Here is a 26,811-nt window from a genome sequence, read left to right as displayed (position 1 = left end):
AATTAGTTCATTCGTTCAAATAGAAGCCGATTTACTCTAAGGGCAACGCGACCGCAACCTTCTTAAAACTGATTCAATTAATCCTGCGTGAAATTTCAAGCATGCCAGGGAGTGGATGCGGGAACAACACACTCACTGGTTTTAAACCCCTGCGCGCCCCATGCGAGGAAAAGCACACAATGTGCATATAAAAGATATAAAGATATAAAGATAATAAGCTATCAGCCATATGGCTGACGATCATCGATACACAATACTATTGTCTATCGTCACAACCCTAGTTCGGACCCAAGATAAGGATATGCAAATTATTCCCAGCCTCCAATCTTTCGCACCACATCAAAACATTGATATATATTTGTAAATAGATGCTACACTTGCAGAAAAATAACTTAAGTTTGGTTACAAACATTGCATCCATGAACTGCACATTTGCATTACTCATTTTTTTAGCTCTGATGTTAACAGGTTAGAGCATTCACACTTCACATGTGAGCATCACAGAAGTAGAGCTGAAGCTGTTGTGCTGCGATCGTTTCAGCGCAGAGTCTATGCGGGACCCATACATAATAACTACTGATCCACTCGTTCAACTGTGATTATGTAATTGTTTACATGTTTGTAACACAAACTTTAAAACAAATGACTGAAAAGATTTTTGCGAGGCGCTAACTGAAAGCCGGTACCTCAGGCTGCGTATCTTTCTGTCGTTCACGGCACCACTGAATACCGTGGTCTGCAGAAACAACTATGGTGACCTCCTCGGCCGAAGGCTCCTTGACCTGGAAGCGTTCGGTGTAGAAAGTGGAGTCCAGAGACTCCAGGGTGATCAGGTACTTGAGCTTTAGGTCCCGCGCAGACGCTCGGCACTGGCTGAGCTGCTGGACCACCTTCCGAAAACGATAGCGGATACGCTTCCTTGTGATGAAATGGTAGTCCTGGATACGCTCCTTCATGTCTTTGGGAAGGAAGGACTTGTAACTGAATAAAACAGACAAGAAGTGAGAAATTAACAGAGCCGCCAACATATGATAAAATATGAAAAGGTCTCAAAACTGTTGTAGACGATGGACCCATTAGGTGGTCAAGATGGCAGACACAGGTTCATAGTTTAAAGATGACACAGACAGTTTTAAGTTATTTGAGGGGCTTTATGTAAGAATATTCATGTTTTTATTGTTATTTAAATGCTAATGTGTAAGCAGCTTGTAAAAAACCTAAATAAAGAGACTACGAAAATAAAATGAGACTACGAGACTGTGTCTATGAAAGCCTGTGGACTGATTTGTATATGAAGGCCTCAAGATGGATCTGCTAGAACAATCCAAAGCATTTGACGAATCTTGCCTTAATTTTAGTTAACCTCATCCATCAAAATTATGTCTATAAACACTGGGGAGTCACCTTTAATGTGAACATTAAGTTGCTAGATGGAGTTCACTTAATGGCCACCCGTGTCGCTAATAACAAGCTTTTTGGAATTCCACTTAATGCCGCTTAAATTTATTTTATAACTCCCTATTTTCCCCAGATTTGAAAAAATGGTCAGTGACGTTTTACACAAGTATTTAATACAGTAAAAAATTAATGTTGGTTTGGATTCAGGCAATCAAGCCCATTTAAGAGACACAAAGAATTCCCCAGGTGATATAAGTTGACAAATGTGCCCATAACTCTTCATTACTTTACAGCTGAGACATTTTGAAAAGACAAATATGTGACCCAGTCTGTGATCTATATAAAATCATCCTACATAATATAAAAAAATCTGTAAAAATATAACTTATAAAATAATAATCAAATGATGAGGACCATCAGACACTTTAGCCTAAATTTCTCACACATGGTTATCAGTCAGATTTTGGCATTGCTGTTAATACCTAATATCATTATAGATATCCAGCGGGGAGCACTGCTTCTCTTTACCCGTTCGCATCATATCCAGCACTGCCAGGCCGAGACACTCCTCCTGAGTCTCATGGTTGTTGGATAATTTTACCCAGCCATTTACAAAGTCACTCCTCCACTAAACACACAAAACACAGGGGAAAAAAACACATAATTATGATAGCAGATAAAGTCAGGAGAGAGAGAGAGCGCGAGAGCGATTGAATGAGGTTTTGAATGACATGAGACTATTAAACCCTGTTAACCCCTTTTTTTAACCTAGATTAGTTTCATGCGTTACCTTAGCCTTAAGCATAAAGTTTAGTTCAGTTTGCCCAAAAGGCAAAAAAAGTTTCCTATGGATCTAAACTGCCAGTTCTTGGCCAGAATAAACTGCAACGTGGTTTAGACTTTGCACCACCAGTCAAAAGTCCCAAATCCTGGGTTAAGCAATGTTTTAAAACTTTGAAATGGGGGTTTAAGCATCATTTGTGACTCTTCTCGTAGTTATGAAGGCCTTTCAATGCAACACTTGTGCAACACTGCTCTGTATAAGGGTGCTCTGAGTGATCAGGTTATTATCAGCTGTTATACGTTTAGAGAAGATGATCAGATGAAGATTAGCCATGTAAAAGAATTAGGATGTGCGAGACTAGTCGACTAAACGGTACAGCTGCTACTAATCAAAAACTAAAACACTAGTCGACTACATGAAAAAATACAAATAGTCTATTGTTTAAATTACTGTCATTTTTATTTAGATAAAAAACATAATTTTGAAGTAACACATAAAAGTGAAATATTTGAAATATATAATAAATTATTTTAAAAGAGTATCTGAACAGAAACAGAATTATTTTACCTTAGATCACGGGTGCATTTTTCATTATTTTTAGTGGCACAGTTGTCCAGGACCAGAATTTTCCACTCGCGTCCTTATAGTTTGATGGAATTAAACCTGCTAAACCTCCATGTTTGTCTGCTTCCCTGTATTTGTCATTTTATTTAATGGATAATAAATCCACGGAAAAGAACTGCCATTTGTATAACTTATAAAAGGTAAAAAATTATAATTTAATGCAAAATTTTCCACATTTTGTGAGATTCCACCGTATACTAGGGCTGGGTAAAAAAATAGATTTTTCGAATAATCGTTTTTTTATACGTGGTCAATTCAGAATCGATTCTCAAAGAGCAGAATCTATTTTTTTTTCTTTTTTTTCCTGCAAACAATGAATGTAAGATTAACGTTAATCAAATTACTAGTCTTCTTCACTAGATGTCACCCTCTTTTTTGCCTTGCGCGATGTTACCAAGGAGCATGTCATTCTTTCATTCAGTGCTTAAAATGGCGGTTTAAGGTGCTTCATCGACGTTGATGCCACCTAAACATTAGGGCTGTCACTTTTTATTAGATATTCGAATATGCATTCGAACATGACGTGAAATATCCGTATTCGAAATAAATAAACCATCCGGTTTTTAAAATGCCATGTGTGGCGCATTTTTTACAGTAAAACCTCGTAATAGGAAGGAGGCTGAGAGTGAGACCGACGACAGCAACTGTGCGCAAGAGAGGGAATCAAATGGGACCAAAATGAACCTCATGTGCATGTCAAGATAGAATTATAGTTTGTATATAAAATGGCATATTATAGTGTTAAATATTATAGCAGAATAAAAATACGTGTTAATATGTTCGCATTATGAAATTAGCATGTCTGAAGATAATTTCATCATTTTTACAACGCAATGTAAACTATATTAAACAACAACAGCATTCGCCTTGTAAACGGATTTGAAATGATGATGTGTTGACTGTCGCGCGTCACATAGATGACAGAGTCAAGTGAGATCTGCTTAACTCATCTATAAGTTTAATTTCATCTCAAGTATCAAAGGGTTTGTGCTCTCTATCATTGAAAACGGACAAGCAAACAGCACGCGCAGGGTTAATGTCACGTTATGCTGCTATTTAATTTGTCACGTTATTGTTTGTAACTGTTCCGATTCGTTTTTCTATATATATAAGTTTGTTATTCATAAGTTGATAACCTGCTGTTTCAAACATTAAGTAAAAAAGTAATGCAGACAACCCTGTTTATGACTGTCACTGTTAATAATTTTTTGATTGAATCTCCATTATGGTGGGGTTTTTTTGTGTGCGGGAGGGGGGGGATTTGGTTTGGTAGATATTCGAATATATTCGGATAAATTGCTTGATATTCGAAATCCGTTCGAATTTGATTTTTCTCAAAAGTGACAGCCCTACTTAACATAAAAAGTAAGAGGTATGGAAGCATCCCAAGAACCGGAATCGAGAATTGAATCGGGAATTGGAATCGAATTGATTTGATAGCTTGTGAATCGAAATTGAATCGATCTGGAACATCTGAATCGATACCCAGCCCTACGCTATACAGTAAACTTTTTTCCAGTAAACTGTTTTATGTCTGGATCCTGGAATGTAGCTCAATACCGGCAAAATCTTACAGCAAATTAATTTAAATTTACAGCAATCTTACCCAACTTATAAAACACTAAAATTCAAAAACACTGATTCAAAAAACAGTAAAACTCGATGTGTGTTTTGATCATCGTTCTGAATCTGATCTTTAACGAAAGTCTACAAAAATGCAATTATCCCATTTTTGTGTGAAAATTTTGGTATTTTTGAAGAAACCTACCCATATTTGAGAGGTGATAAAAATAAAACAAATGAAGATAGGGTGAAACTTCTTTTGTGTTTTGTTTAAAAGCAGAGGGTCTGTTTTTTCATTTGATATATTGTATGTTTATATATTTAAAGAAGAACATTTTCTGGAAGACATTAAACTTTTGTTAAAATCATAAAAAGGGCTGGCACTGGCTGTCAACTTTTTTTAAAAAGGAAAGGAAGAGTTAAAAAGATTACCATTGTTGCATTAATGCAGTTGGCATACTAGAGAAAACCACCACAGAGCGAAAGACAAACACATGTTACGAAAGCATCAAACCACGTACAGACAGACACACGGAGAAGCGCACACAAACTGACAAGTCAAAGCTACCGTCTGAAAGCATCTGTGTCAGCCTTGCTCTTTTACAGTACATAAACCCATGTAATCCAGTCGGGTCAGAAATAGTTCACATCTAACACATCAAATCCTAAACAGCTTAATTTTAAACTACGTAAGCCTTGCAGCTTTTCGTGGTGGTCCTCCGACATTAACTGGCAAAATTAAATCACCGCAACCACTAATAAACAAAATATCTGTGGGTAATAAGATTTATTACGTGGACCATTAAGCAACAATCTATTGCAACAACGCAAAGCAACAGACTTAAAATCATTTAGCACATCAAAGCATCCGCAAAGCAACGCTCTGGCAACCATCCAATACACCGAAACATCGTAGCTGCGAATTTGCAAGAGTAAGCACTGCATTTTCTACAGAAAAATGTGAAAAATCTTGTCCTTGTAACAATTGTGGATGCAACATTTCCCTTAGGGATTTCCAGGGTGTGGCGCTTTATAAACCAACAAGACTATGCCAGCTATGCAGGTATAAAACCAACAATCTGATTCAATCTGATTTGTTGCAGTGCCAGCCAATGCATACCAAAATGCAGCTGGAAAACATGCAGGAGCCCAAAACAAAAAAGCCACACGGTGGAGTCAACGCCAGCATTATTATTCAGTTTGTAAATAGGGGCCTTTATTTCTGTAGATATAAAGAGACATGATTCACTTTACACACTTTAAAACCCAAAGCCAAGAATGTTCCTTATCCAAGAATATCCCATGGAAGACAATCTAGGCCAAATTGCAATTCAATTATAAATGGATGTGACGCAAGCAATACATTGTTGCTATGGTGAATCGTCTGGGTTTTTATTTCATCTGGCAGAAGCAAAGCCAAAATACTCTTTGAGCTTAAATGTGGAGACGAGTTACCTGAGCAAACAGGTAGGACATAACATTATCATCCAGTACAGGACTCTCAGATCCCTTAGTTACTCCATAACGGTACGCCCGAGACGGCCCACAACTGTACCAGCCAGGAAAATAGTACCTTTATGGGTGGAAAGTGACAAAAATAAAACAAAGTTGAATACTTTAGATTCAAAAACAATATAAAGGCATCTTCAGCTTAAGTCATTTAGACAATGTATTACCTAATTCTGAATAACAAACTCTCATTGGCTGTTTCATCTAAACGAAGAATGTGATTGGGTGATAACCAAATGTCTTCATCTTCTTTGTACAACCCAAACAGGCTGCAGTAGACCGGTGACACTCCTGTTAGAGAAAACACACACACAAAAAAATAGGTATCAGTAATCATTTCTCTGTCTTCCCTCTTCCCCTTCCCCCTCCCCCTACATCTACCCCTCCCCCTTTTTTATGGCTGAACATCAAACTGTCAAGGAGTTGCACAGCGTTATTTTTAGCAGTTTAATTAATATTATGACACTCATGTTTTATGATACATTTAATAAAATGTTCAAGTGGTTTTAATTATAATGTTTTTGTTTTGAATCGCTAGCTAGCAGCTAAGTTGGGCACTATTTGTTGAGCTCAGCAAAGGGAATCGATACCACTAGGGATCGACCGATATGGATTTTTTTTTTTTTAGTGCCGATGCCGATTTTTGTTTCATCAGCCTTAACCAATGACTGATACAGGCTGCCGATTTTCTTGAGCCGATATTTGTGGCCTATATTGCTTTTGCTCACTCAACATACATCATAAAAATGGCACGATGACGCCAAATGTCTCAATTTAAAAAAGTAAAACTTATTGAACTTAAAAAAAAACTATATTTAACAAATAGTAAAAACAGTTGAGGGTGCTATGGAACCATGAACTGCACGCTCCCCAATGACGAGGAACTATCAGCAAAGGATACTGATTTCTAGCACTTTACTACTACAAATATATATAGAGATGAGAAATAAAAACCCGCTTTGTGCAGCTATGATCAGCTGTTCGATGTTGTCATGGCAAGGTTGGTTGTTTTTAGTCACACAACCTGCAATCGCTTGTGGCTTCCAGCACTCTGTCTGTAAATAATGCTGGAAAAAATAGGCGAACACAGCAGCCACATATCGGCACATGCCGATACACATAAAACCCGCAAATATCAGCCCGATATATCGGCCGGCCGATATATTGGGCTGATATTTGCGGGGTTTTATATGTATCGGCCGATATGTGGCTGCTGTGTTCGCCTATTACAATTCCGAAGGCATCTCCTTTGTTTATGTCAACGTTTCTCACCTCTGCTGACGTAGTAGCAGGTCAATTTTTTTTTATTGGTACTAAATCTGAAAGTTGAAGAAGCTTTCTATTGATGTTTGTCAGGATATGAAAATAATTGGTTGAGATACAACTATCTTAAAATCTAAAATTTGAAGGTGCAAAAACACCTTGAAATAGGGATGTAAATAATTTATCGATCTTTGATTAATTGTCGATAAGAATTAAATCGAGAAAACTTAACGTTTGTCGAATAAGCAATTGTCGTCTGTGCAAAACACATACAGCTAGAGAAAAAAATGAAGCGAGCGCGGAAGTTAAAATATCACAACGAATCTCGATGCCAAACACGGTTAGGATTCTGAAAGCAAAGACCCTCTTCAGGGAAGCCTGCAAGCATAGCATAGCAACACTGGAGACCAAAAGCCGTTTTTAATGAACAGATTAAAATGTAATCTTAAATTCTGACGTGTAACTGTAAAATGTAAACTGTCATTAAACTCAGAATGCCGGCAACATATATATCACTGATCATTATTGACTGGCTGAGGCGCTACATGTTAGCCAAATTGACTGTTGCATGTTTTCTAATAGACCCCTTCAAGGTTTGTAAACATTGAATGACTATCGGGTGCGCGCGCAGCATGGGGTCAAACTGTTCATACAAGCGAGGCTTTAAAATTTAATCTAACAGGGCTGAAAAATGATGACTTACCTCAAATGAAGTGAGCACTACAATCACAAGCCTCTTTGATATTTGTATTGTTCCAGTCTGCACGTTAATAGCTTGCAGCCGCAGATGTTGTATTTTTTTGTTTTTGAGATTCTGCATGAATCGCGAAAACTTAACGGAAGACCTGGCGCGATTTTCAGAGCCCAGGACGTAAGTAGGCATTTATACGATACCGAATAACATGCAACTCAATCTGCTGTAATTACTTTTCTGACCCCGACATGCGCAGTGGGAACCGCCTGTGACGTGAACCGTGAAGGGGTCTATAGAAGGTTGCCATCTCCATAACATAAACATCTTTGCTGAAAGTACGCCGCAGGTCTAAGCTGAGGTGACGACGGGAAAAGTGCCCTTTGTGTGCTTTTTGGATATAATTACAACAAATGGTGTATCAACAACTCGGAAAGCGAGGTGAACAACTATTAAAATATACTTGATAATAATGAAACTTTTATTTTGACATGTCATGGACACATGGACTTACATGCAAGTGTTGCAGAGTGCCCACGTGAGGCGGATTTATACACTGTTAGTCATTATGTTTCATTATGAGATAAATTTATGATTTTATCAAAACACCAACTACATTGACTCATTTTACAATTCCACCAGCATGTTATTTAGACAAAATAAATCTTTTAATTTGCGTAAGGAAGCTGGCGTTTTTACAAACACTTATGTCATAGGCCACGTCAGTAAAGGATAATTGCACTATTACTGTTAAAGATTATTCAATTGTTTAATCATCGAATATGGGAAATTGCATAAATTGACATCACTACCTTGAAAGTTGTCCAAATGAAGGTCTAGAAAATATCTACATGGAACATGATCTTTACTTAATATCCTAATGATTTTTGGCATTAAAATATGCATAATTTTACCAGTGCGTCTTATGACTGGTTTTGTGGTCCAGGGTCACAAATGTTTACACTGGTAAGAGTGCTATGCAGTTATACACAGAATCATAGGGTGCAGCGGTCATTGCAGTGTTTCACTGTAAATGAAACAATCAGAATCAAGCACTGTTTTATAAAAGTGAGTAAAGCATGGCTTTGCAAATTTTCCCAAGCAGCATGAAAAGCTCTACAAGAGTCGACTGTTAGGAGCTGGGACTTTTAAACAGGACCTTTGCTGGTACAACTGCATCTTATTTTTATAGTATTAGTACAGTATTAGTCACGGAAAACGTAATTTCCAGTTGTTGAAAACATCTTTAGCCATTTTTGAGCCATAGTGTTACGTCACTAGACAGAGGCTGGGAAGGAAATGTGCATGTGGGTAAAACCTTCTGTTGCTGATGATTTGTTTGTGGTTTCAAGGGCATGATTTTTCACACCTTTCACTCTCACTTTTGCTCTCGTTTCTATTCAATGATGAAAAACTCTTTTCAAGGCAACTTTTTTTTTACAAACAATAAATGTGGTATTGGCAGTAAATGAGGTATGGTGCTTATTGCCATTTCATGAAAAGAGATTAATTTGAGCAACGTCTGAATGAATTCTTAAGCAATTAAAATGCCCTTGAAAACAGGGGTAAATAAAGTTTCAACAAACCCTATTAAATACTTTTAAGTTTAGCGCTCAATCGCTACTGAGAAAGCCGGCATCATACATCTATCACAATCGCTTGGCTGGTGTTGGTGTCCCCCGTGATGTTTATCTTTGTTAAACTGTAAATACAGGTGGACTGGCAGGATCTACCAAATCGGCACCTGAATCCTCTTCATTTAAGATGTTTACACAATAATCTCTCCAAGTATTGTTTGGTTTCATCTTGATGATAGCACTGAAAGCTAATTTTAACTAATAATCATAAATTGTCAGTCCTTACATAAATATGCTGAGTTTTTTGTGATTGTTGCATGCAAAAATCCTTGATCTCATGGCACGTTTTCTTAAAAAATGCGATAGAGAACCCGGAATATTTATGCAATTTTATGCAATGAAACTGCGGGAACTTGCAAAAACTGCGGAAACTTGCAAAAACTGCGGAAACTTGCAAAATCTGCGGGAACCTGCAAAATCTGCGGGAACCTGCAAAATCTGCGGGAACCTGCAAAATCTGCGGGAACCTGCAAAAACTGCGGGAACCTGCAAAAACTGCGGGAACCTGCAAAAACTGCGGGAACTTGCAAAAACTGCGGGAACCTGCAAAAACTGCGGGAACCTGCAAAATCTGCGGGAACCTGCAAAAACTGCGGCAACCTGCAAAAACTACGGGAACCTGCAAAAACTACGGGAACTTGCAAAAACAGTTTTCAGCTTTTGCAACTTTTCAATGATGTTCACATCACATAATCACGTCACTTCATAACGTTCCCATGGCAATGGGACATGGCTGCGCTTATGTGAGGTAAATGCAACTTTTTTTAACTTTATGCTAAGATATAGGTGATGTTTGCTACAAAAATGCAGGGATTATGAAATCATGCAAGCCCCGCATATTTTGTGCAAGGAAATCTGCAATTTATGCTGCGAAAGACTGCATGTGCAGTGAAGAGAATTACGAAAAAGGCTTTAGTATGTGACTCCGTGCAGAACTCGCTCTTAAAGAGACAGTAGCCTCTATTTTTCTGATCGAAAAAATTATACTTTTAAATAGTGAGTATATCCAGTGTGGAGATGAGCAGGAACAGTTGGCTTGCATAGAAATCCAAATTTTTTGATTGTTAAAAACAACAGCAACACAAGCAAGAATAGCAGAACAAACATTGTGGTCAGTGGCCCTTTAGGCTTTGTATGGCAAAATCTAGCCCATGGTGAAAACTAATTGAGAAACCCTGTGCTATGCCCACAATGTCTAGTGCCATTTTCTTATCTGTGACTTGAGTCAATATTCAGAATCTGAAGTTTATAGATATTTCAGTTCAATTAGAAGCAAATATTTGTATTGATGATGGTAATTAGATTATTTTATATGATTATTGTTTGTGTTTTGATAAATGTTTTGTCTCAATATTCTACATTACACCAACGTTGCAAATTATGCACATGCCATTTTCACAATCAAAGCCAATCAGATCATTTTGGATATTGTAGACAACGCTGCGTGGAGCAGAAAACTGGAACGGTGAGGCTTCTCCACAAACGTGCCATGACAAACAATTTAATTCAAACTTACTTTACAATTTTGCATTCCACAAAACGTGGGTTGTTTAAAACAGTCGCAGCTTGCCAGGACAAACAAAGGATTTATTCCTAGTCACTGCATATTGTTTAGCACTGGTCATTTATCATACGATGTAGATGACTTACCGCACTCTTTGGCGGCATCGATGATGAGCTGTTCGGTGATGTACTGTCCTTGTGGGTAACAGAGGGGGCTGCAGTGAGCGTCACTCTGGCTGGTGTGGTAAAGATGGATTTTGAGAACAGTGGGCTGCTTCGAGTTGAGGTCCTCATGGTGGGCGTCACCGTTCTGATGAAGCGGTTCACAGGCTGCCGTCTCCATGTCCATCACAAAGACACAAGCGACAAGATGAGATGGAGCAACATTCACCTGAAGGAGGTCATGCGGTGGGAGAAAAAAAAGAAGCGACATTTTAGTTAAGCTTTGCATACGTACACACTGTGATATTTGATTATGAATCACAGATGTTAATGTGTCAGGCACACAACGAACATTACAATAAATCTGAATACCTTTGCTTAACTGTCTGTGACAATGTAGTGAACTGTAGTACACATATGCACAACCTCAAATGTCTAACACGATATTTAGCCTTTGTCATCATTTTCACTTCGACACATCACGGTTTCAAAATGATTTGCATTCAGTGTTGAAATCCTGACAGTTATAGTGAGTTAACAAGAACGAGTCAGAACAGTCAAGAAATAAAAAAAGGAAAAGCCGAGCATGTACATGTTTTACTCAACTTCTATTTAAGCAGTCAGTTAGTGAATGTCTGATTTTAGATGCACTGTGGCAAAGCAAAATCCTTTTGAAACATGATCCAGCAATTATTTAAAATATAATAAAAATAAAAAACAGACATGGCATTCAAACGAGCTTGTAATGCATTGAAAATAAGCAGCACATACCAAATGGAAAACGCGATACGGAAAGTCAAAAATACAATTAATATCAGATCAATTGTTTCAACAACAAACAAAGGTCAGTTCTGATCTCAGACAACACACGCCTACTGAAAGTTCATTTGCCGGTCAGCCGAAGTGTTCTGCACGCAATAGTAACCCTTTTAGATCTGGCAAGCTTTAATCTGATTGGCCAATTAGTCAACCGGGTTTTAAATCATCTCATCAACGAAACATGTTTACAAAATACCACTTTGATAAAATATAATGGGAATACGGGTTAAAGTCGTTGTCTGTCGCGTGTTTTTGAAAATATGACGTTTTAGCATCGACATCCCAATGTGCGCAATATTCTCTCAGATGCTTTTGTCAATCTAACATTATATAAGATACAAGGTTTCAAAGGCAGAGAGAAATCACAGATTCAGTAACTCATGAAAGAGATGGTTTGAACGAAGATTTTAATAACACGATCTGGAAACTTGACAAGTGTTTTTAAGTCAATTTTTAGCGCATTATATACAGAAGGCAGGGTTTCCCACAGAAAATTTGTTAGTTAAAGGGATAGTTCACCCAAAAATGAAAATTGTGTCATTGTTTACTCACTCTCATGTTGTTACAAACCTGTATACATGTCTTTGTTCTGATGAACACAAAGCAAGATATTTTGAGAAATGTTTTTTAGCAAACCGTTCGTGGACCCCATTCACTTCCATATCATTCTTTTCTCCTACTATAGAAGTGAATGGGGTCCATGAATGGTTTTGTTCCAATCATTTCTCAAAATATCTTGCTTTGTGTTCATCAGAACAAAGAAATTTATGCAGGTTTGTAACAACATGAGGGTGAGTAAATGATGACAGAATTTTCATTTTTGGGTGAACTATCCCTTTAAGGTGGTAGGGTTGGGCGAGTGGACGTGGCAATCAAAGGGGCGGGGCGTATGCGTCATGATGAAAATGGTAATATTTTTATTTAAAACACTCAAATAAAACTTAATTTTGAAGAAACTACGAAAAAAAATGAACACATACTAGATAATTAATTAATTAAATGTTTTTAACAGAAACCTCTAATGGGAATAGCTGCGTGGTGAAGTGAAACTAAAGGGTTAAAAAACACAAACTAAAGCAGATGTTGTAGAACGTCTGGCGAACGATGACAGAAATTGTTAAAACTGATTATTTCCCACCATTAATAACATTATCTTAAAGGAGTGTAACTACTGTAGCATGTAAATAATGCACATAAATAAAGTGAGCAAGCAAGCTCAACAATTATATCTAATCAACAGGCACGTGAAACCTAGCTAGCAGGTTGTCCAACAACAAAATCACCAGCTAACCCACTTTAAAATTGCAAGAACTATAGACTAATACAATAACAGGCTTAAATAAACCCAAAACATAAGTCCACTTACATTTCTCACGCGGACACGTGTTTTATAAACTGGCTATCCTCCAGACATGACGGACCACGTCTTATCTCATTTCGGCTGTGTGGTGCGCGTGCACACTCGCGGTGTGAAGTGCGTCTGCGCTATTCTCCGTGATGTTTTATCAACTGGCTAGTTATACTCCACAGACAGTGACGGTCCGGACCACTTCTTTCTCATTTCGATCGTGTGGCGCGCGTCCCCGCTCGCGTTGTGATGCGCGTACGCGCTATTCTCTGAGATGCACTTTATTGCCTTTTGTGCAGCGATTTTATTTTGTTTTGGACGACCTAGTTAAGGCGGTAGGGTTTCCAAGCTTAGGCGAGCCGCCTTAACTGAAATGTGCTGAGGGAAACCCTGGAAGGAAAACAAAACATTGCAATGTCAGTTTCCCACCAATATTGTACTTTAGCACTTTTTATATTATATTCTCCATAAGATCAATCGATTTATTGTTATATATCGCTTTAAAAAAAAGCATCTGCTAAATGCTCTAATTAAAGAGTAACTAAACCCCTGGTCAGAGCCTGACTCCACCCACTGCAATATTTGAAAAATGCAAGAAAAGTGGGCAGATCCCAACGGAGATAGAGGGGACGAACTAAGTGTGTGGTGAGATCGTAACAAGGGCGTGGTGAGCTTGAACCTGCTTACGTCACGAGTTATTTCTTGGACCCAACATCCAATAGGAAAATTCAACTGCAGTAGCCACCGTTCAACCTGAAGAGGGCAGCACTCAGACGTTTTTACACCATATATTGTAGTATTGAAACACTTTATATCCAAATGTCAAAAAACTTACTAAAATCAATGAACAGTACTAATAAAACCCCATTCTTACAGATCATTAACTAAAAAAAGTTGGTTTAGGGTTTAGTTACTCTTTAAGGGGCTCCTTTTAATTGCTTGCTGCTATTTTTATATGTTTGTCTAACAGCTATAAACTGGTGTGCCCACTTCAGCAAGTTTTTCAATTTCGAGAGTCAACAATACAAACTTTTAAAAAGCTGTTCTAGATGATTTAGATTTTTTTATAAGCCAATAAGACTAAAATCTCAGTAGGTTTAAGAAAAGCAAAAGAAAGCTGTAGCAACAATGTTTTCGGAAAGAGGAACGGACTATTGGGGAACTTCTAAAATAATAATGCTGATTGTCATCATTGCTGTTGGCTATGGCAACATCAAATAAGAAAAAAAGAAAACAAGACACAAAGGCCATATAAAGAATTATGAAATCTGCTCCAAGAAATAAACCCTTTGACTGCAACAGCAAACAGCTTTTGCTTTTACAACTACAACCCAAAGTTTTAATACAACCCCTTTTCTAGTTTAACTAGAGTTACACTAGTCTCAAAAGTTTTTATTTGCTGTATTATTGACCAACAAATGTCATACACAGCAGACATTACAGACAGACATAAACTTTAACCTGTATGCTTAATATAATATTGGTTTGCACACTAAGTTGCACTACAGATGAACCTTAGTTGTGTTTGTTTGTTGCACTGTCAAAAGCATTCAGATGCCTTAAAAGTCCAATATTTGGAACTCTCTTTAAAACAGGTTCTATAGAAACTCACCTTAAGTTTATAACCAATTTTGTACCAAAATCTGACCAAAAAATAAGGGGATGACCAGATTTTATAGACATGCAGCATTTGTATGACAGGTGGGTAAGGGTTGGTAAATAAGAGGGCTTGGTAAAGTTGACGTAAAAGTTGTTTCTCAAGAGGAGCAAGTTATTGCACCATGACTGCAAAGACTAAATGTTTTTCCTTTAAATGACATGCACCAATAAAAACCAGAAAACTTTATAAATTAATTTTTGATTTGAGTAACATCATATGCTTTACAAACATCATTGCGAAGGATCCCAAAACTCACAGTTCGGATCACATTATGTTTTTTGAGAAACGGATCGGATTATTTTTCGGATCAGCAAAAAATAAAAAAATAAAATGGATAGTAAAAGAACAAAGTTGCAGATTAAGTAAGGTCTTAAATTGGCATTAGGTACAGAAATCGAATCAAATGATGAATAACACTGTCTTCATTGTATGATTTAAATATAATTATTATTTTTTAGAGCTACAGAAGTGATTTTCTCTTTGTCTTGGGTTGTTAGATTTACATCAATGACACAAACTTAAGTAGGTTAATTGAGGTTACTATCTCTTTAAGATAAGCAAGACCTGGTTTCTGCTTCTTATACAAAACCCTTAAGACATAAACAAATGTTTTTATAAAAAAATGAAAACTGTGGTATTTCGAGATCATTTTGTTTGTATTTGTCCTGTCAAGAACAGAAAGATTCTGTGTCCGCCTGCTTTTTGAAACGTGTCCCGGTACACCACTAAACATAATATATCTGATAAATGATTAAATGTTTTATTTAAAAAAATGTAAGTGTTAAATTGGTCATAAGTTTTACAATTTACAATTTCCTTTTTTTTGCTCGACTATTATCAGTCTTTGAGTCATTTCAGACTCGCATCATCGGTTTTTTTTCTAGTGTTTGGGAAACAGCATCTATCTATCTTTCATCTTATTCATGTGCAAAAGTTCAGAAGCATAATTTTAATATGTGGTCATTTTTTAGGTGGGAAGAACACTTTTAAATGCTCTTCTACAAAAGTTTTTATTTTTTTTATACTAGTTCTACTTTTCAATTTTTCCCATCCTACACTCTTTAAAAATAAAGGTGCGTAAGTGTGATCTGCAGCGATGCCATAGAAGAACCATCTTGGTTTCTCAAAGAACCTTTTAGTCAATGGTTCTCAAAAGAACAATTTCCTTCTTATCTTTTCACAGTCTGTATAACCTTTACAAAGAAACCCTTTTTAAACAGTAATGGTCTGTGAAGGTTAAAAGTTTTGTATGGAACCATACAGACTTACAAAGATGCTCTTATAAACCTTACATTTTTTAAGTGCATGACCCCTTTAAGGCAAAAGATGTTGTGAATCTACAAAATGGATAACAGATACCTCACATGAAAGTGCACAGTCAACAACTTCAGCACATCAGTATTATCACAAAACATGTCTGCCTGATAGCAAACCACATGTGAGCTAAGAATTAGGACAAATTTTCCAATGATGACAAAACTAAGATGATAAACACAAGCATTCAATAAAATGTACATCTTTAAGGAACTGAAGAAACTGTCTTAAGAGATGTCATCATGTCAATGCACCAATAGTCATTTAACTTCTGCTGCATTTCCTTGGTAAATGAATGAAATACTCACAAATACAAAATGAATAGTAAAAAACAAAATATATAGCCCCAAGAAGCCGGGGTTTTCAGTAAATCTGGAACATACAAAGGGGCGTTGTTGGGCACAATGTGCTGTATATATCGAAATTGGGAAAAGATAAGTAAATACTGTAGTATACTTTATTATTATAGTTATTACTACACTTACAGTAATGATACACTGTTATGTTTACAACAGTATTCTGTATTATCAACTATAGCACATAAACTATAGTTAATACTACAGTATGTAGGATTTTTTTTCTACAGTTTACTATAGTAAATACTATTGTATACTACAGTGTATTCTCATGTGGTATAGTTGATAAAATCGGTATGGGCAAAAATATCCATCTTATTCACAAAACGTATTTAATCGTAATATGACTAATTTTTTATGTGAAATCATGGTGTGACGTCATAAGTTCATATGTAAAAGATTTTTTAATATGTATGATTATATATATATATATATATATATATATATATATATATATATATGCTAATTAATTTAGTGGAAAGTAGCGATATTTTCCACAAGTATGAAGTCATGTGCAAGTAATCAACAACCTACTGTAGTAATTAGTATAAACCATAGCACTATTTTTAACTTTACCATAGTAAATATTAAAATGTTATATCATAATTAACTACAGTTATAATTCCACTTTAGATAATACCACAGAATATTGTAGTATACATTAACGAAATGTAGGTATTGCTTCAACATATCTTCCTACAGCACACCACAACATTAGGGTTAGGGTAACGTTACAGGTTCTTCACGTGGGGAATCCGATTACGTTATATTGTCAGTGTACTAAACTGACAGATGCACACATACACATCATTACAGATCATAATATGTATTAAATCGACCTTACACATGCAGTTTATAAAGAAAAAGACACACATGTTAAAGAAAAATGACTCGGGTAAAGAAAATTACTCACTTGTTTGGTGTTGCTGAGCTAGCGCGCGCTGCTAGCCAACTCGCGCGACGGGCGACTCACTCGAAACTTCAAAATTCCCACAGAAGCGTTCATTTAATCAATGTCGTTGCTTCTACTGGACATATAGAGTCGACCGTGGGTCCATCTCGTTAGTTGTCGTGCCGTTTGACTCCCAGCAAAGCTCGCCAATACGTTTAGGGTCAAGTTTAGTCGACTAGCTGCGCGTTAGCATGTGCAGCTGCTGCTGTTATTTACAAAACATGACCAGTGGAGCTTCGCGTACATGCGTCAGGTCTCAATACGACTACAAACGCGACGATATCTTCTTTAATAAAGACACTTGATACATGTCCTACGGAAACGACATGTCTGAAGATCGCAAGATCACCAAGCGGAATGACAGCTAGCGTGCATGCTAACGCATGCGACTGTCACTAAACACCATGTTTAAACAAACACCATACGCGTTTGTGTTTAAATGTCCGACGCGTTGTCTGTCCTGTTCCAAAGACTCAATTTACGCAACGTTAATTTTCAACACGAAGTCTTTATCTCCCCGTGCTGTCTACATAGGCAGGAGGTGGCGCCCTGTAGTTAACGTTACTGCAGTTGACACGCCACTTTCGGTTGAGGCGTGTCTCAAAACTTAACTAGCTGCCTACCTAAACAGCTGTCTTTGCCATCGTTGACTTAGCAGCATATAATGTGTTGCACCCAAAAGGGAATATTGACACTTTTTTTACTTCGAGCCCCCATCCTACATGAGAAAAACACCGTAGTGTACTTTAGTATTTACTATAGTAAACTATAAAACAGTTCCTAGATAAAGTAAAGCACTACTTCGCCTACCAAATAGTATGAAAGTAGGCGGTTTGGTACGTTGCCGTAGTACTGTATACAAACCTGTACAGTTGAGTTTTTGTCATGTGACTTTTTCGCCGTGTCGTCATCTTTCGGACCTTTGCATAGCCGCTTTAGGCAAAAAGCTCGGTCTAAATACTTGGTATTTCGAGTCAGTCAGTATACAGTTTCAGATCTGTTCGATCTTACAGAATTTATATGATACCCAAACAGAGCCGGCCCTAGACCTTTGGGGGCCCTAAGCAAAATTTCGTCGGAGGCCCCTTTGACCGTTTTAAGTAAGGCCTAAAGAAAAGCAATGACTACCTTATGACTATACTGCACATATTATCTCTACTATGTTATTTTTTTTAAATGTGTCTATTAAATTATGTTTTAATTATTCTATGTATACTGTATGTTAATGATCTTTTTTACATTGCTGGTCCTGAGTACGTATTTCGTTCTTATGTGGCAACATGTAGCCTACAGAATGACAATAAAAGACCTTGGGGTGGTCCCGGACAGGGAATATCTTAAGACAGGACTCGGCCTTAGTTTAATTAGAAAACATAACTAATTTGAACAAAAATGCCTTACTAAAAACATTATTTGTGTGGATTTTGAGGCAAAACAAAGAGCACTGGTGTATTTTAAGATATGTCAGTGCAAGCTTTTTTCAGTTTGGACAGCTCTTAGCCTACTTTTATTTTAGTCTAGGACTACTTTAATTCCTGTCAGGGAAACTGCCCCCTTGAGTTCTTGATTTGAGTTCCATGTTTGATGTCTAACAGGAAAAAATATGATACCACTGACTGAACTGAATGGCAGTGCAGTGCAACAAACACACACTGATGAACTTGCTAAATAAAAAGACTTTTCACTGACCATCAAAGAAACATTTTTAATTGACACCAAAGTTTAAGAGGCACAAACAACAGCCTATATATAATTTGAATGAAATTGAGTAAATAGAATAACATTTAAATAAAATATAATATAAAATAATAAATATAACACTTAAATGTTTAAATTTTTCAAATAAACAAAATTAACAATAATATCTAAAACATCACAAACAAGGTTAATAGTACCTAACATTCGCCTCACTATATATTATCCCTTACGTAAATAGCATAACAAAAGTTAATAGGCTTGTTTGAGATGAGCAAAATCTGACACAAACATAGGTTTGTGGATAATAACAATTAACTTGCAAATAATATTAATAATTGAAGATTAACAATTAACATTGCATTCATAACATTAATCTAACAAAGCTGACTACTGTATGTCATATGCATTGCTATAGTTTAAATATTAAAGACTGAACAGTGACATTATAAACTTTTGCAAAGGCCAGCAGGTGGTTTTAAAAACAGTTCGCTGTCTGGGCATGTACCACCACGCATATGCGCATGAGTTTGTTTACTCTTACACATAAAACACTTTAAATTCAGACGTTTAACAATATAATTACACTAATGACATACATATGTAGAAATGACAATGGCATACGTGAAATATAAGCGTAACAGAATTAATTTACCACGTTAAACCGTTTAAATATTAATTATTAAGCTTAATATACCAATTCACGTTATGATGGCAAATATAAGAAAGAGAAGTCAAACAGAACACAGGTTTGGTCATTACCGAAGTCAAATAAGATCCACTTACTTCGCATTTACGCACAAACACACATAGCATTAAAGAAATTGTCCTTAAAGCAACAGCAAAAGTTCGCGTCTGTATCAGTGATCTGGCTCAACTCAACTTTGCGTTCTGTGGGCGGGATGCTCGCCTGCACATAGATCGCGGGCACTGATTGGCTGCTGCGCTGGATGTTGTGTGTCAATCAATCTGGGCAAGAAAGAGATCTTATTTATTAGCGAACTTTCATAATAACTATAATAACAAGTAACAGCCTTTTTAACATTGCCATAATAATAAATAATGAATATTTATTTTATGTTACTTTTGATGAATGATTTTTTTCAACCACTAGCTAAGTGATGGCCCTAGCTAGGGGGCCCTCTGCTGGCCACGAGGCCCTTTGCAATTGCAAGTGTCGTTTAGTGGCTGGGCCGGCTCTGTACCCAAACCCAGGCAAAGTTTAAGGTTTGAGAACTTGTGATCGTCATGAAAACCGATTTGAAACGCCTATTTAGTGAGAGCCCTAGGCAAAACCCAGTCTAGACACAATATTTAAATATTTAGGATGTATGAACTGGATGTTAAGTTCATTGATAAAATGCACTGAAATAAATATGAGGCATGTTTATGCACTAAAAATGAACATAAGAATTCTATACTGTGTTTTCTTGTGTGTTTTTGTTCTCAAATGTATTTTTATAAAGGTTTTCTGTGTACTCCTTATGCATAATGGGGCAGTTTTAAAGTAGCCTAAATGAAATTAAAAATAGTATTTTTGGGAATATTGTGCTATTTTTTTACAAATCAAATGACTTATCTGTATTCTTTATTTTTTTAATTAATGTGCTCTTAAAATCTTTAATCAAAAATGCAAATCTCCTTTCCTCCTTGAAACAATTGCTGCGTCCCAAACCGCTATATAGTAGGCAAAGAGTATGAGAAGTAGTGCTTTTCGCCTACTATATAGTATGGAAGTATGCGGTTTGGGACGGAAAATCTCTCTTTACATCCGGTCACTACAGGTGGACGGGGTCAGGGAAAAGATTGCGGTGATAGCAAACAGCAACATGACCCAACTTCCAGCGATCCAATCAATCCTCCATGGACGAATTCAAGTCCAGCCATACAATTTTCATTTTCAAAGCCGTTTTACTCGGATATACAGTGGTGTGAAAAAGTGTTGCTACCCTCCAGATTTCTGATGTTATTACATCGTAATACTTTAATGTTTCAGATCATCAAACAAATGTAAATATTAGTCAAAGATAACACAAGTGAACACATCATGCAGTTTTTAAACGAAGGTTTTTAAGGGAAAACAAAATCCGAAACTATGGCCCTCTGTGAAAAAGTGTTTGCCCTCTAAACCTAATAACTCCACTCATCTTGTTTGGTGATTTGAAACATTAAAGTGTGACAAATATGCAAAAACATAAGAAATCTGTGCGGGGGGCAACACTTTTTCACACCACTGTACATCACCATGGGGAAAATAAATTAATTGCTACTTTCATTATATGAGGACTTTAACTAACGTTAGTAAGTCCCAACTGAAAACTTAAACCAAACAGGTTTTGATATGTTTGTGTTTACAAAAAAATCTATCTATCCATCCATCCATCCATCCATCTATCCATCCATCTATCTATCTATCTATCTATCTATCTATCTATCTATCTATCTATCTATCTATCTATCTATCTATCTATCTATCTATCTATCTATAACTATGCCCTAATAGTATGTACTGCATTTGTGTTGGTTAAGTACCTATGTGGCGCCCACACGACCCACATGCGATGTCATGTGAAACCCATGAATAGTTAATACCACAGAACACTGTTGTATACAGTGACAATGCATAGTAATTACTATAATATACTAGTATTAAAAGTAAATACAAAATTATACTACAGTATTTTTTCACGTGGGATTGTCAATAATAATATTTGAAGTCACTCACAATTTCTTCCCAATAATAAATTATAGAGCTTGGTATAATTAGAAATATTCATTATAAAATCTACAAACACTAGGAAATGTCTTGATTTTAAGTTGGTTTAGCATATTTAATGCTTGTCTTATTTTCAATAATTTTAAAGGTGCTATAGAATGTAAAACTGTATTTACTTAGATGAATAATATAAGCTCTGTGCATAGTAATGACATATAATGAGCAGGATTGCACATAACTGGTGCGCATGCACAATTAAAATAAAAATGCGCACCAGACATTGCTCTAAAAGCCGCTTTTGCGTACTGCTGAAATTTTAGGGATTGCCCCGTGCATCATTGGTAAGATAATTATTACAAACGTGTTAACATTAATGTGTGTTAGCAGACATGCAACAGTCACTGGCCCGTTTTGCCAATTTAAATATTTAAGCACAACAAGACGCAAAACAGATCTCTCTTTACTCACGTGTTGTTTGCGCGCACCTCAAGCGCGAGCACGATCCACATCTCAAGGTTTCAGACAGCTTAACTGGCAAATGCCAACTGAGTTTGTTTTCTTGCACTTGAGCGGACTTTTAAAAACTAAATCATCTCAAAATGGCGTGATTATAGTAGTAAAAGTCTTTTACACATTAAATAAATACAAGCAGTTAGGAAAAAATCCGTGCGTAACAATGTATTGGATCCATGCATTTAAAGTGACAGTACACCCATTTTTAGAGTATAATCCTGATGCAGTTTTTAATATTAATCAAACCACAGACAAAGAAAATAACGATAACACGGAACGCAGTGAAACCACCACTTCCACATTTGTCCACTCGTGTTGCCACAATTTCTACAAGTGGAAACCATGGTGGAAACCATTTACAAATCTTTGGGATCTTTTGGGATCATGTAAGTACACAACCGCACGTAATATATCACAATGTGCACGTGGTTTTTGGATTTTTTCTTACAAAAGTCTTACACATTATTGCTTTAACTAACAACGAAAAATATATTTTTGCAGCATTTATTAATCTTTGCTAATGTAAGTTACACATATGATTATTCAATGTTTATTCATGCATTATTAATGTTAACTGTAAAAACATTTAATAAATATATACATATGTATTAGTAAATGATGAAACTTAAATAACTAAGATTAATAAATGCTGTAGAAGTATTGTTAAGTCTTAGTTAACGTTAACCAATGTTAACAAATTAAAGCTTATTGTTTTACTTGACTTTAAATTTTCCTTTAAAGTTTAACTTATTTAACTCAAAAGTCCAGTTACACAAACGTGTGTTCAAAACACCTATAATTAAAAAATATATAATATTTGAAAAATGTACTCTTTTTCTAGTCCAAGTTTTCTAAACAAATAGTTTTTTATTTTATTTTTATTCAATTATTGACTATTTAGTTTTTGCATTACCTTTTAAAATAAGGCTGTTTTAAGAAGTTGTTTCTGGTTTATTTTTTATAATGGTTTCAGACTTTAAATCTCAAAAAGCCTTTTTAATGGTTGTTTATTGGCAGGTTTCATTGAAAGATTGCATACAAAGGTGCATCTTTTGGTATTAAAAGTGGAATGTTAATTTACTTTAAAGTCGCAATGAAATTGAAATGAAAAACTATATATATTTTTTTTAATATTGTGGTATTATTAACAAATGACTTATCTGTGAGCTTCATTATTTTTTAAAAATTTGTGTGTGCTCATAATCTTTAATCAAAAATGCAAATCTCCTCCCCTCCTCAAAACGATCTCTCTTCACTTCCGGTCAAAAGTATGGCAGGTGGGCGGGGTCCGGGAGAAGATCGCAGCGATTAGCAATTAGCAACACGACCCAACTTCAAACGATCCAATCAGATCTCGATGGACAAATTCAAATCCAGCCCTGCCTTATTTCATCTCAAAAGCCGTTTCATTCGGATATACGTCACCACGGGGAAAATAAGGCAATCGCTACTTCCGTTTCATGGCGACTTTAAAGGTGCAGTGTGTAAATTCTAGCGGCATCTAGTGGTGAGGTTGCGTATTGCAAACAACGTCTCAGTCCACGAGTCACTCCTTGCTTTTAAAAAACATAGAGAAGCTACGTTAACTGCCACAGGACAAACATGTCATAGTCGGAGACAACTTAGTAAAAGGGTTTGTCTGCTAAGGGCTTCTGTAGAAACATGGCGGCACAAAAAAAAATGGTGACTTCCATGAAAGGGGACCCTCTGTGTATGTGTATAAAAACTTCTCATTCTAAGGTAATTAAAACATAACTGTTCATTATGAAAGGTATTCATACAACACTGATATTATAGTTATGTATATTATATTGCATTTCTATCAAGAGATCCTCCTAAAAGTTACACACTGCACCTTTAAATAGTCTAGACCAGGGGTGGCGAACGTCAGTCCTGGAGAGCCGCAGCCCTGCAGTTTTTAGCTCCAACCCTGATTAAACCTCCCTGTTGGAAGGTTTCTAGTAACTCTTTAGACCTTGATTACCTGTTCAGGTATGTTTGATTAGAGCTGGAGCTAAACTCTGCAGGACTGCGGCTCTCCAGGACCGACGCTTGCCACCCCTGGTCTAGACTTATGTGCATGTATATGACCTAGAATAAAATCACTGGAGTAAAGTGAGACAACTATATTATTGCCTACCTGTTTTTGGGCATCATAGGCTGAGTTTATTCAGAATGCACCCTACATGGTTCCTTAAAATGCATCATGGTGCCTTTAATTCCAAATATGCTGACTAATCAGAAAGCTTGCTCAGTTTTAGATCACAGCTGGAGCTGGTGGGACTAAAGACTGACTGACCCTTAACTGTATCACCTCCATCAGATCATAATCAATGATTAACTTTAAATGCTTACGGCGCCAGTCATTTAGATCATTTGTGTCGATTATATTTGGTCATTTAGAAATGCAACGACTTTGTTGTATTATTTCAAGGAAGCAAAAATAAGGACGGTGAACTTGTATGGGTGGTGTTTGACCTCTGAGTTTGGTTTAGCTGAAAGCAAAGCATGTTTGCTATACACATGGGCCATTGCTTTTTCAAACTATACAGTACTTGATGTTTTTTTCTTTGGTTCACCAAAATGTCAAAGATATTTCAAAACATATAATGAGATGATTATATCCGTAGCAGATTTTGAAAGTCAGCTTGAAATTCCTAAGAAGATAAAACTTTCCATAATCTCTTACTAAAGTAAAAATATTATATTTAAAGGATTTTTCTTTTTTTAAATTATAAATATGTGGCATATAATAGTCATTTGCATTAATTACCTCCTTTAGCCATTTACAAATTTGAAGACATCTAATTACAGTGCATTGAAAATGCGCTGTACTGTTCTTACTGGGCTTTTTATTCCTTAAATCATGCTAGCTTCATGCTAACTTCATGCTAACTTCATGCTAAATCATGCTAACGTCATGCTAGCTTCATGCTAAATCATGATAACGTCATGCTAGCTTCATGCTAAATCTTACTAGCTTCATGCTGAATCTTATTAGCTTCATGCTAAATCATGCTAGCTTCATGCTAAATCATGTTAGCTTCATGTTAATGCTAGCTTCATGTTAAATCATGCTAACTTCATGTTAAATCATGCTAGCTTTATGTTAGCTTCATGTTAAATCATGCTAGCTTCATGCTAAATCATGCTAACTTCATGCTAAATCATGTTAGCATCATGCTAGCCTCATGCTAAATCATGTTAGCTTTATGCTAAATCATGTTTGCTTCATGCTAAATCATGCTAGCTTTATGTTAAATCATGCTAGCTTCATGCTAAATTATGCTAACGTCATGCTATATCATGCTAGCTTCATGATAAATCATGCTAGCTTCATGATAAATCATGGTAGCTTCATACTAAATCATGTTAACTTCATGTTAAATCATGTTAGCTTCATGTTAAATCATGCTAGCATCATGTTAGCTTCATGCTAAGTTGCTAAATCATGTTTGCTTCATGCCAAATCATGCTAGCTTTATGTTAAATCATGCTAGCTTCATGGTAAATAATGCTAGTGTCATGTTAACTTCATGCTAAATCATGCTAAAGTCATGCTAAATCATGCTAGATTCATGATAAATCATGTTAACGTCATGTTAAATCATGTTAGCTTCATGCTAAATCATGTTAACTTCATGTTAAATCATGTTAGCTTCATGCTTGCTAGCTTTATACTTAATCATGCTAGTTTCATGTTTAATCATGCTAGCTTCATATTTCATCATGATAACTTTTTTAAATCATGCTAGCTTCACACTAAAACATGTCAACAGCAGGTAAACTACTATACTAAATTTCTTTTACATTTCTGTCAATCAACTTTTTAGCATTTTCATGCACTGGTAGTTTCTTGGGAATTGCATTTCTAGCTATTTTTCAGTAGTTTCTTTATTTACATAGAAGTGTGGACACTTAAATTGCACTTGAAAATGTAAATGACATTAAAAAATATTAAACATGTAGTCCTGAATGAGTAAACATTTGAAATATAACTATAAATATTTATTGTTTCTGATTCTAAATGCTATTTTCATTAATTTTTTCTGGGTTGTAATTGACATAATTGGTAACACTTTACAATACAGTTGTATTTGTTAAAGAGCACCTATTGTTCGATTCACATTTAAACAAATATCCCTGTGTAAGTGTGTATTTGTACATGTTAAGGATATGCAAAAGATAAAAACCCCAAAGTAAACGATGAGGCGAGTTCTGTTTGCATTGCATTGTGAGGAAATCGTTCAAACATGGCAAGGAGCGTCACGTTTCCTGCTGATGTCAGAGGTATTCAGGCCAAT

At 36.1% G+C, this 26,811-nt stretch overlaps 1 protein-coding gene across 1 annotated transcript in view; it reads right to left on the bottom strand.

Moving 5' to 3' along the window:
* jak2b (Janus kinase 2b) overlaps positions 1 to 18,183 on the bottom strand; it is a 39,636-nt gene extending 21,453 nt beyond the window's left edge. Inside the window, exons 1-6 of the mRNA XM_065284380.2 lie at positions 17,545 to 18,183; positions 11,120 to 11,363; positions 6,046 to 6,169; positions 5,825 to 5,942; positions 1,881 to 2,026; positions 687 to 981 (exon numbers count right to left, since the gene is read on the bottom strand). Coding sequence (XP_065140452.1) covers positions 687 to 981; positions 1,881 to 2,026; positions 5,825 to 5,942; positions 6,046 to 6,169; positions 11,120 to 11,321 — 885 coding nt within the window. The 5' untranslated portion in view covers positions 11,322 to 11,363; positions 17,545 to 18,183. The remainder of the gene's footprint in view (positions 1 to 686; positions 982 to 1,880; positions 2,027 to 5,824; positions 5,943 to 6,045; positions 6,170 to 11,119; positions 11,364 to 17,544) is intronic.
* Positions 18,184 to 26,811: the final 8,628 nt, after the last annotated feature.

Source organism: Paramisgurnus dabryanus, chromosome 5 (genome assembly GCF_030506205.2).
Source record: "Paramisgurnus dabryanus chromosome 5, PD_genome_1.1, whole genome shotgun sequence".
NCBI lineage: Eukaryota > Metazoa > Chordata > Actinopteri > Cypriniformes > Cobitidae > Paramisgurnus > Paramisgurnus dabryanus.
Note: the sequence above shows the minus strand (reverse complement) of the source record. Positions and strands in the feature narration are given on the sequence as shown.